General features: G+C 56.5%; 1 protein-coding gene across 1 annotated transcript in view; it reads left to right on the top strand.

Moving 5' to 3' along the window:
- The first annotated feature begins 8,096 nt into the window (after nt 1-8,096).
- RTN4R (reticulon 4 receptor) overlaps nt 8,097-12,046 on the top strand; it is an 80,252-nt gene continuing 76,302 nt past the window's right edge. The window contains exon 1 of the mRNA XM_085076298.1: nt 8,097-8,718. Within this exon, the coding sequence (XP_084932424.1) occupies nt 8,697-8,718 (22 nt within the window). The 5' untranslated portion in view covers nt 8,097-8,696. The remainder of the gene's footprint in view (nt 8,719-12,046) is intronic.

Here is a 12,046-nt window from a genome sequence, read left to right as displayed (position 1 = left end):
CAGTGCCTTTGGACATCCCATGGAGCTGGTCCATGTTTTGTAGCAAATCCCCATCAGCTGGGGGGACAAGAGCTGGCCAGGTGTTGATAGGACACCCTGATCCGTCTGACATCCCTGTGCCTGCCCCAACACAGCTCTGCTCAAGGTGCAGGAGCATCCCTGGAAATCTCTGCAGGCCCTGGAGATTTTCAAGTTAAGACATGAGCTAGAGGAGTAATCCAAAATGAATAATTTATTTTGGTGAATTTTCCTTCCCTCTGTTTACAGATTGTCTGGGAGCAGATTGCAGCTTTCGCACCTCAATTCATTATTGGAAACTATTTGCAGATAGTTCCCGGTCTGCAACTCATTTGCTAACTCTGCTGGGAGCTCTGCAGATCTGAAATCAGAGCTGTTGTGACTGGTCAGGTGGTGCTGCCATGCTCTCATTCCTCATGAAATCTCGGTGACGTTCGGAATGGGACTGCAAGGGCGGCTGCTCCTGGTCACAAATTCCATGTTCATTTTCTGCCAGGGCTCTCCAGCAGCCTTCCTGTAAGTCCCTGCAGCTGCCCTGCCAGGACAGCCAGGTGCATCAGGAGAGGAGGAGTCAGCCTTAAAAATACACGAGGGACTGGAAAACAAACAAACAAACAAACAAACAAACAAACACCAAAGGCTTCTCCTCACCTGAGAAGAAACCAAGTCCCTGTAACTCAATTCAGAGGAACTCTGGGCAGCAATGTTCATCCCTGGCTCCATCCCAGTGGAGGCACCGTTGGATTGGAGGAAAACACAAAGCTGAGCCCTCAAAGAACACGTGGATAACACATGGATTGAAGCCCACCCATCATGTGCTGCCCCTGGGAACAGCAGAGCTCCTGGAATGCAGAGCCTGGAGCAGTTACAGGACCTGGGAGGTGACCCCAACTGCATCCTACTGGTGTGACTGTGTTTCTTACAATCAAGAGTGCAGCAGTGTTAAAACAGTAAAATAAAAAGCAGACATTTATTTGGAAGCTGTCAGGTGTCCCAGTGGTCATGGGCACACCCAGTATCGAATTTCTATGATTTTTATAAGTTTAACAAATTATCATATCTAACAAACATTGACCAATTAGAAGAGAAATTGCTTAGATAATTTTTCTCCAAGGTACTGTCCTGTTGGAGTTGGTCCAGGGCTTCTTTGCCCCACTTCTTGTTATATCTTCTCAAATTCTGATTAGCAAATGGAATGTTCTTCTTGTAGGTCCTCTACTTGAAAATAAGACTAAACAGTATTTCAGGAATATGTTAGAAGGTTAGCTTATTACTCCAAGAGAGCTTATTAATTCAAGAGAAAGTGTAGGAAAAATACCAGGAGCTGTATTAATGGTCTACAAAACTACTAATATATGAAAAATACATAAAAGCAAAAGTCTTCAGGCATCAGCTGGGATGGAGAGGCCATTCCTCAGCTGCTGCTCCCAGGACTCTTCCCACTCCTCGGCACTGTGTACAACACGTGCTGGTGCTGCAGGGACACAGCCCAGACTGTGCAGGATGTGCCCATCAGGTCTGACTGGAGGGTGCTGCGAGGGCTTTTCATCCCAAAAACCTGCTCTGTTCTGATTCTGTGTCCTCCTGGAGGTCTGGTGTTCACTGGGTGGGGATGAGAGCTGCCAGTAGAGAAATGGAGAGGCCATGGCTGTGTTGGGCTCTATGGACCAGGAGCCTGGGATGGCCTTTGGGACACACAGCATTCCCAGTCCAGCCAGCAGCCAACACCCATGGAATGCACAGGGCTCCCCTGGCTCAGCTCCGGGGAGGAGCAGCTTTTACTGTTTGCTCCTTATTCAGATTTTGCTGCACTTCTCCCTCTCCCCTTGGCTCCCTCTGCACACGCAGAATCTCTGGGGTGGGTTGGTCCCAGCTGGATGTTGGGTGCCCATCAAAGCTGCTTTATCAGTGCCCTCTGCAACTGGAAAAAGGAAACAAAATAAAGGGAGAGGTTCATGAGTTGGGATAAAAACTGGGAGAGATCCCTCACCATCCTGGGCACAACAGGCAGAACTTGGGGATGTTAACTGAATTTATTACCAAAAAGTCAGAGGAGGATAAGGAGAATAAAATAAATCTTATAAAAAGCTTTCCCCCATCCCTCCCTCCTTCCTGGGCTCTCTGCTCTGGAGCCAGGCTGGGAGAGCTGGTGGTGTTCATCTGGAGAAGAGAAGGATCCAGGGAGAGCTCAGAGCCCTTCCAGTGCCTAAAAGGGCTCCAGGAGAGCTGGAGAGGGACTTGGGACAAGGGATGGAGGGACAGGACACAGGGAATGGCTTCCCACTGCCAGAGGGCAGGGAGAGATGGGATATTGGGAAGGAATTGTTCCCTGTGAGGGTGGGCAGGCCCTGGCACAGGGTGCCCAGAGAAGCTGTGGCTGCACCTGGATCCCTGGCAGTGCCCAAGGCCAGGCTGGACAGGGCTTGCAGCAGCTTGGGATAGTGGAAGATGTCCCTGACATGGCTGGGGGTGAACTGGATGAGCTTCCAGCCCAAACCATTCTGGGATTCTCTGATTGTTCCCAGCTGCTTCTCAGTCAGTGCAGGGTGAGCAGGGCAGCTCCAAGCCAGGTTCCAGCCCTCAGCCAATGAGTCTCCCAAGGCTGGAAAGGGAGCAGCTTTCTGCAAGAGACACCTGAATAAATCTGCAGCCCTTCCTGCAGAGCCCTCTGAAGGATTCCTGGCACATCCCAATCTCAGCAGCACCACCAGGACCAGGTGGGAACCTTTTACAGAGGGGATTGATGTGTCAGGCTGCAGCAGTGCTGGGATGATTTACAGGAACAACTCGTCCACACCGACCCCATTGCTCAGGCAGGAGAGGCCTGAAATGTGAGCGAAATCACAGAGCAGGAGCCGTCAGGGTCATAATTCACTGCTGGGAGAAGCAGCATCCAGGGGGAATTGCTGGCAGTGCATGGAGTGGAGGCACTGGCAGAGGGGGAGCTTTTGCCTCTCTGCCCTGCCCAGCCAGGCTGTGCAAGGCTCTGGTGCAGTTTGCCATGGCAGGAGCAGCAAAGCAGCCCATGGAACAGCTCAGACACTCAGTGCCTTTTCCTGAGCTAACGACATCTGGTAATGAGCTGAGCAGCTGGCAAAGAAGCAGTGCCCTGCCTGCTGGGGCTGGAGCCAGGCAGAGCTCAGGGTCCCAGGTCAGCCAGCAGCTCCTGCCATGTCCTGTATCACTGCAAAGGATGCAAAGGTGGCAGGCATCCCTCAGTCCTCTGGTCACTGGGCTGTCCCTGTAGGGAGCTGGTCCTGTGCAGCTTCTGAGGTGCTCTGGTACTCAGGGCACATCCAACTGCAGGGGAGAAACCAGAACTGGCACATCACCTGAGAGAGCTGGAAGGGATGCACAGGGATCACCCAGTCCCACTCCTGGCCCTGCCCAGACACCCCAACAATCCCACCCTGTGCATCCCTGGCAGTGCTGTCCAAACACTCCTGGAGCTCTGGCAGCCTCAGGCTGTGCCCATTCCCTGGGCAGCCTGGGCAGTGCCCAGCACCCTCTGGGGGAAGAACCTTTCCTGATCTCCAGCCTGACCTGCCCTGGCCCAGCTCCAGCCATTCCTGGGTGCTGTCCCTGCTCACCACAGAGCAGAGCTCAGTGCCTGCCCCCTCCTCTTCCCTGAGAAATTCCTCCTGTGCACACCTGAGCTCCTTCTCTCTGTGCTGCACTTCCTGTGGGAGCTGAGTAGTTCTGGAGAATGATCCCAGAATCAGGTCCTACCTGCCACAACTTCATATCAACTGCTAACATATATAAATATAAATTTATATGTATTTGGTGTGCAGGTCGGATGACCCAATCCTGCTACTCTGGGCTGCTGGAAGAGTCTCTCTGCCAGCACAGAGTGACTCCTCTCTGCTCACTGGAGTGCATCAGCTCAGGTCCTGAAATGGAGCAGTAGCTACTCTGGGTGCCTGGATAAATCCTCTCAGCACAGATCATCCTCCTGTGCTCCCCTGGCAGAGGAGCCCTGCTGCTGTAGAGCCTCCCTGTGCCTCCCAGGCTCCAGGGGCTGTTTTTCAGCTGCTGGAAATGTTCAGGAGAGAGCTGTGATCTTTGTGTCCTTCACACAAGTCAACAGGCAGAGGGTGTCAGACATCAGCTTTGTCAATAATCCCGGGGCGGTGGGTCTAGGGAGCCCTTCTGGGTTCGTGTTTGAGTCTGCCCCATGGTGTGCCCATGCCTGGCCTCAGAGCAGGTGGACATTGCTTTAACATATTCTTGGCTCTCCGAAGGGTGGCTCTCCCAGAGGTCCAGAGAGATCGTTATCCACTGGAGAAGGTCAAATTTCCTCTGCTGCTGATTGCCCAGGCTGCACCATGTGCTCACATCTGCTCCTGTCTCCTGCAGATACAGGCAGTGCCAGAACTTGGCAGAGATAGCACAGAGTTCCAGGATGGTTTGGGCTGGAAGGAACCTTAAAAGATCATCTTGTTCCAACTCCCCTTCCATTAGAAAGAGCAAAAAATCTGGTCTTTTGTTGCCCTTTTCCTGCCTCCTTGCTCCTCTCAGAGATGTTTTGAGGTGCTCACAGCCACATCAGACACAGGACAGCTGCAGCCGCAAGGCCGTGGGGAGAAAGGTGAAAAGCCTTTACTGGACCAGAACAAGCTACACTTCATTCCATATCGGGATTCAGGAGTCGATTCCATTATTAAAAAGAAGAAAAAGGCACAGCAAAGGGCAGTGAATTCCCATTTCATGTGCCCTCTCTGTTTCCCCACATCCACCTCCCCCGCCTCTCTCCTCACTACCCACAGCCCCAGAATGTGCCCCGAAAGCGTTGGGACTGCTGTGCTCACAGCCCCGGGTCACAGAGAGCAGGGAGGGCTGACACTTTGCAAACAAGACTCCCAATCCGAAGGAAGAGAATTGATCCAAGTGTGATTAAGCATTAGGCAGAGACGAACATATAATTATCCAGTCAAAGCAAGGTGTCTTCATCTCAGGGAAGGTTGGCTCCTTTCCAGGAGCTGCACAGGATTACTCCCACTGCAACTGCCAGCACCCCACTTTCCCCAGGAGATCTCCTGCTTGGGACACTCTTCCTTCACCCAGTTCTTATTGGAGAATCCCTTGGCATGTGGAGAAATGGGAAGCACAGGTGTCCAACACGAGGCACAGAGCAGAGCCAGTTTCCTGTGCCTCATCACACGGGCTGGGAAGCAGAGCTGCTCCGAGGACACTGTGGAGTATCGCTGCATGCCAAGGTCACATCCACCATGCTGCCTCCCGGTGACCTCTGTGTAACAACTGCTGGGTCAAACCAGCCCAAGGAGGCGCAGGAATCTGCAGGAAGAGTCAGCCCCAGCCCTGTACAGATGTGCTCTCTGCGTTTCCAGATTAACCTTTCAGAAATGTCAGCCAAACAGCCTCACGCAGCCACCGCCTCCCCAGTACAACCTGGAATTTTCAGGCCTGTGACTAGATCTTCAATTAACTCCTTCAGTGCTCCTGCTCACCTTCCAGCCCTCTCCCAGGAAATTCCAGCTCCAGGGTCCTTTCTTCTGCAGCTATTTTCATGCCCTGCATGTCAGTGACCTCTCTCTCCTGCTTGCACCACTTGGGATGGCAGAGTCAAAGGGCACTGCTGAAACAGGAGTGCTCGAAGGTGGGTTCAAAAGTGAGGAGCAGCACATTCCTAACCTGAGGTAGCTGGGCTGCCACTGCAGGAACAGCAGGGCAGGATGGGATCATCCTTCCTCCCAGAAGATGTCCATAAATCAACAACAAACTGTGCTGCCAGCAGATTGCACAGGAACATTCCTTGTCTCTTCCCAGACCTCACCTATCCTGGCATTCCCAGAAAACCCTTCTGTTTCTTCAGAGCAGACCTGCCATGGAATGGCCCAGAGAGAGGCAGCTGTGTCCCAGCTGTGTCCCTGTGGACACAGTGCTCCTCTGGCAGCACATTAAGTGCTATTCTGTTCATTAAGTGTGTACACGGCTCCTGGGAAGCACAGGATGGGCAGAACACAGCTGGGAATCACCCTTGTGCAGGGCAAATAGAGGGCAGGCAGCAGGCAGGGCAAAAGGGGTAGAGAAGGTCAGTGGATGCCTGAGCTGGGATCCAGGTAGGGGTGTGGCTGGAGCAGTGGGGAAAGAGGATTAGGGAATCATCTCTGCACCTTTGCATTCTGGAAGGGCAGAAGGAGAGTGGCCAGAGGGACAGGGAGCCCCCTGCCTTCCCCAGGTGCCATCTCGCCTCTCCAGGGGGCTGCAGGAAGGGGCTGCAGGCATTAGGCTGTACAGAACTTCACGTTTGGACAGTTCAAGGGTGTCTGGACAGTTCTAATGGATCACTTGCAGATGGGACTTCAAGGATGCAGTGAAGGTGTCCCTGCCCATGGTGGTGGGGTTGGAATGAGGTGAGCTTTAAGGTGCCTTCTAACCCAAACCATCCTATGAGTCTGTGATTCTAAGCCTGCTACCTTGGGCCAGCTGAGGCTGTGTGCACAAATAAAGCCCACACTTTGTAAATCACCTCCATCTGCCTCAAGTGTCCAGGTAGGCCTTCCTCTGGTTACATTTCTTTTTTCTGTAGATGATTGTGGGGTCAATGTGAGGCATCCCCAGCTTCTGGGTGAGGTGAGCAGGTTATTGTACATGGGAGAAACAGACCCCTGGCTCACCTTGGACTGATGCCTACATGGAAAGGTGCAAACTGGGCAAGCCTTGGAGAAATGAGGTTGTGACGTGAACCCTAAGGGCAAGCTGGAAGAGATGGCCAATATTGGGGTGACAAACCATAAGTGAGGAATGAAGGTTCAGTAGCATTTCTATACCTGGGTGTATGCAGGGAACAATACACACACCAGAGAATGGCAGAATGGTTTGGGATGGATGGAAGGGACCTCAAAACCTATCCAGTGCCACCCCTGACATGGGCAGGGACACCTTCCACTATCCCAGGTTGCTCCAAGCCCTGTCCAGCCTGGCCTTGGACACTTCCAGGGATCCAGGGGCAGCCACAGCTTCTCTGGGCACCCTGTGCCAGAGCCTGCCCACCCTCCCAGGGAACAATTCCTTCCCCATATCCCATCTCTCCCTGTCCTCTGGCAGTGGGAAGCCATTCCTTGTGTCCTGTCCCTCCAGTTCTTGATAAAAAGTCCCTCTCTGGCTTCCTTGTATCCCCTTTAGACCTTGGAAGGTGCTATGAGGTCTCCCCACAACCTTCTCTCCGGGCTGAACGATCCCAACTCCCAGTCTCTCTCCAAGGGAGGTACTTCAGTCCCCTGAGCAACTTCTTGTCCTCCTCTGGACTTGCTCCCACAGTTCCATGTCCCATGTGTTGGGGGCACGAGGGCTGTATGCAGAATTCCAAGTGGGATTTCACATAGATACAGAAAATACACACATTATACATAGATCTGGTGGCAACTGAACCTCTGACTGGCAGGGATAGAACCACCACTTCTCCATATTGTGGATGTTCAGCTTTCCCTGGCACCATCCTTCCCTCCTCCTTTCCCCACTGAGCAAATGAGTTCACTTAATGAAAATCCACCTTTCTGCTTCCCAGGACAGCTGCAGATGGGATATGCCTGTGCAGGGAGCCCTTGTCCCTCCAGGACGGGGAAGGCTGCCGGAGGGCTCAGCGGGATGGGAATCCAGCTTCACCCTGCTGCATCTACAGTGTAACCCTCGTGCTCTTTGGGTAAACTGAGGCAAGCTGCTGTCCTTCCTGCCCGCGGGAGAGTGATCCCAAAGGGGTTAGGGATGGCGAGAGAGCTCAGCCGCACTGAAGAGTTTTCCTTCGGGCTGTACCCAAGGGGCTCTTTGACATCCTTCCCTCGGGAAAGCGGCGGCTCCGCACCCGCAGCAGCAGAATCCGGTGAAGAAGAGGAGGCGTCGCGGGTTCGGGTGTCTCTCGCCGCCTCCCCAGTGCGCAGATCCAGAGCAGGGGAAGAACACCCTCCGAGGGCTCCGGTGCCTCCCGAGGGGCTCCGAGCCGTGGCCCCCGCGGCCCCCGGGGCGGTGCGGACGCGGCTGCGGCGGGAGGTGGAGAAGAGGGAGCGGGCCCAGTGCCCGCCGCCGCCTGGGCGTCCCTCTCCGCCGCTTCCTTTAGGTGGCACCTCTCCTCCAGGAATGAGGCTCCCGCCCCGCGCAGCCCTGCTCGGGCCGCGGCCGCGCACCGCGGGGGCTCCGCCGCGGAGCCGCCGCCGTCGGAGCGGCCCCTCCTCCCCCCCGCCAGCCCGTGCCCGGCTCCCCCGTCCTCCCGCTCACTCCTCTAGCCAGTAAATCCGATCTAGGCTGATTCCTCTCACGTCAAACCACATGATCCCATAAAACATTCATCGCCTCTCCATCCCCGCTCGCTCGCCGCTCGCTCCCGGGATACAGCGCAGCCGGCTCCGCTCCCCGCCGCGGGATCCGCCGCAGCCCCGGCCCCGTGCGTGCGGCGGGCGGGCGGGCGGAGGGAGGAGGAGGCAGGCGAGGCAAGGCGAGGCAGGGAGGGGGAGCCTCGCCTGGATGCTGACTCCAGCTCGGGGGCTGCTCATTCCCCCGATGAGCGAGGGCGCCGGCACCGGGAGCGCCCCCCCCTCCCCGTGCGCCGCCGCTCCCCGCTCGGGCTGAAGTTTGGCGCCGGGATTTGCCCCGCTTTCCCAAGGATTGTACCGCTGCCGCTCCACTTTGCGCCTCCAGACGTGCCTTCCCCGACCCCTAAGATGAAGAGGGCGATAGCTGAAGGTAGGTGCATCCCGGTCCCCCCTCCGCCGCCGCGGCTCTCCCGGGCAGGGCGCGGCGGCCGCGGCCCCAACTTCGCCCCGCGCCGGGAACTTCCCTCGCTACAACTTTTTTTTCCCCGTGGCGTCTTCGGGAGCGGCCAGGGTCCCACGAGGGCAACAGGGACCGGGGGCCGGGCCGGGAGCGAGCGCTGGGGACGGGAGAGGCGGCGGGGAGGGCGCGGGGGGAGCGGGAGCGCCGAGGCTGCGGGAGAGGAGCGCAGGCGAGGCCGGAGGGGAAGCGAGCACCGGGCACGGCTCGGCTCCAGCTGAGCACGGCAGAGGGATGGAAGGACTGGGGGATGGAAGGGGAGCAGCAGGATGGAAGGGAAAAAGCAGGATGGAAGTGGAGCAGCAGGAGGGAAGGAGGACAGCAGGATGGAAGGAGGACAGAGGGATGGAAGAGGAGCAGCGGGATGGAAGGGGAGAAGCAGGATGGAAGTGGAGGAGCAGGATGGAAGGAGGACAGCGGGATGTAAGGGGAGCAGCGGGCTGAGCCCCCTCCAGCCGCCGCCCAGCCTGTGCTTGGCTCAGCTCGGCCTTGGGGTGACCGGGCGAAGTTGGTGCCTCCGGGAGAAGCGCATCCCCAGCCCGCATCCCGCGGCGGAGGGGGCCGGGACTGGCGGAGAGGGGATGTGGCAGCCCGGCTTCCCCCGCTCCCAGCCCGGCCGCCGGGGGAGCACCGGCCCCGCTCCCCGAGCCCGTCCCGCTGGCGATGCCTCCGGACGGGGAAGTTCGCGGAGGCTCCGGGTGCCCCGCAGGGACAGCGGGTCCCGGGGTGCGCTGAGGGCTCCCCACAGAGCCCCTCCCTCAGGGTCCCCCCGCGTGGTTCCCGGGTGGTGCTTGGCTGGGGGTGCAGGGGCTGGACCCCCTTTCCGCTCGCTGCGCCGGGGGAGAGGAACGGAGCTTGCAGCCTGGCACAGTCCGAGCTCTGCCTGAACCAGCCTTTTCCAGGGACTTTGGCCATAATCTTTGCTTCCCGGCTCTCGCTGTGCGGGCTGGGGCTGGGGCAGGGCTGCACGGCGGCCAGGGGCTAAGGCGGCTCTCGGAGCCCCCGGTCTCTCGGAGCCCCCGGTCCCGCCGTGCCCCGGCCGCCTGCGGAGGCTCCGGGGGAAGGGGAACGCGACCCCAGCTCGGGAGGGACACTCGCTGGCAGGCTGCGGGTTCAGCCCGCGCGGAGCAGCGTGTGCCAGCCAGGTGTGCTCGCTGGGAGCCCAGCCCACGGATTGCAGTTTTTAACTGGGGGGAGCAGCCCATCGTGGGAGCTCCAGGGCTGGCCAGGCTGCCGGGCAGGGGAGATTTGGGCATGAGGAGCCTCTGGCTGCACGGAGTCTGTTCCCGGCTGTGCTGTCTCCAGCCTGCTTCCCGCTCCCGTCAGTGGCACAGATATCGTTCTCTTTTCCTTTCTATTTCGGAGGGCACTCTGGCTGATTTATTTGTGACGATCAAAGGACACATCCAAGCTGTGATCCGCACAGCACACCGCCTCCTTGGGAGGCTTTGTGGCGATCCGAAACGTGAAATGGCCAATTTATTCCTGTTTGGGGAACACCTTGGGAGCAGGTTCCTGTGCCAGCTTCTCCCCGGGCCCTGAGGGGATCTTGATATCTGAGCCTCCATTTGCCGGGTGCCGTGCCCGGCGCAGGGTTTCTCATGGATGTGAGCCCGGCGGCTCCGTGCCTGTGCCCAGCCCGCCGGTGCCAGGCCGGCCCGGGGCCTCTCGGTCACCCCCGCGGTGCTGGCGGTGCTGGGTGTGGTGCAGACACCCCGATCCCCTCTGCCATCCCCTCCGCTCCCATCCCCGGTGCTGCCGCAGCTCCGCGCTCTCCCCACACTGTGACATTCCCGGCTGCCGCCAGCATTGTGTGGAACAACACAGAGGATAATGAAATATAAAAACTGTGTTACAACGGCTTTATTTATAGAACAAGGCTTGGAGGGGTTTGGGGTTGAATTATTTGCTTTTTTGCTGCAGTTTATGAATTGCTCCTGTGAGAGGCTGGGAAGCCTGGCTTGCTGGCAGGTTTGGCTGGAAAGTCCTTATGAACCTGGGAGATTCTGTTTAGCTGAGTGTCCATCCTGCTGGATCTGGACTACATTTCCCACTGTGGGCTGCCAGGATGCTTCAAGTGCCTTGTAAGCCAGAAATAGCCACCAGGGGCAGTTGGACAGGCAGAGCTTTCCCTGTTCTCAGCACTTGCTACCTTATTAACTCAATTCATTTTTTCTGAAAAAGGGCTTTCTATGCTTATTCTTTTTCTTTTTTTTTTCTTTTTTTTTAACTGGAATACAAAACCCTGTAATATGAGAACCTCCATCAACATCACTGATATGTGAGCAGCTTTTTTTTTTTTTCCTCTTGAGAGAAAACACCATTCATTGTATTTCCTGTCTATTTTTTTCTTGTATATTTTGTATTTCCTGTCTTTATAATGTTAATTTTTTTATCAAGAGGCCGCTGCATTTTCTGGGCTTTGTCCCTTCATCCCCAGCAGGCAGCACAGACCCCAGATCTGTATTCCATGAGCCCAACAAAGGGTGTGTTTGGAGAGGTTTTCTAAAGAGGAATGTGCTTAAAGAGGAATTTTAGGGCAAAAAGGCGGAGGTGCTGTTGCACCACTTGGTGCCTGGGCATTGAACTGGTGCAGATGTCATTGTTCCCTGTGGGATCTGGGATGTTTTCCCAGACAAAGCTGGTCCAGAGGATGAGTTAATGAGAAGCAGAGAGAAAATGCTGTGGGCTGTGGGCAGTGCATGCTGAGCTCCACCAGCACAGGGAGCTGAAACAGCCAGGCCCCTCATTAATTCCCTCCATCCCGAGCTCAAGAGCTCTGGGCTTGACTTGGGAAAACCTCCTGGCAGCCTGTCCTGTCCTTAAAGGAGTGGGAAGGAGCAGGAGTCACTGGTGAGAAGGAGCAAGGGGACAGTTTGTGACACAGTGTGTCTCCCTCTGCTCTTCCCTGCTTCCTGCCCTACTCCCAGGGCCTGAAATGGGAGGGTAGGGGAATGGTTGTTGCTCCATTCACTCCTCCTGTGGAGCTGGAAGCTGGCAAGGGACATGGGGGCACACAACTGAGATCCCACATTCCTTGTGCCACTCAGTGGCTGCTGACACAGGCCCTGTGCTGTGTAATCCTCTTCTGACACCAGTGACTTGGCCATTGAGCCTTCCAGAGGAATCAGCAAAATCCACAAAATGCAGCAGCACAGATGTGAATTTTCCACATTTTTCATCTCGGAAACAGCAAGGAGCCTGTGAGCTGGGGGCAGGGAGGGCAAGGATGCTGCGAGGC

The sequence above is a fragment of the Lichenostomus cassidix genome, chromosome 15 (assembly GCF_008360975.1).
Source record: "Lichenostomus cassidix isolate B80296 chromosome 15, HeHo_3.0, whole genome shotgun sequence".
Classification (NCBI taxonomy): domain Eukaryota; kingdom Metazoa; phylum Chordata; class Aves; order Passeriformes; family Meliphagidae; genus Lichenostomus; species Lichenostomus cassidix.
This window is presented reverse-complemented; position numbering and strand designations above follow the sequence as displayed.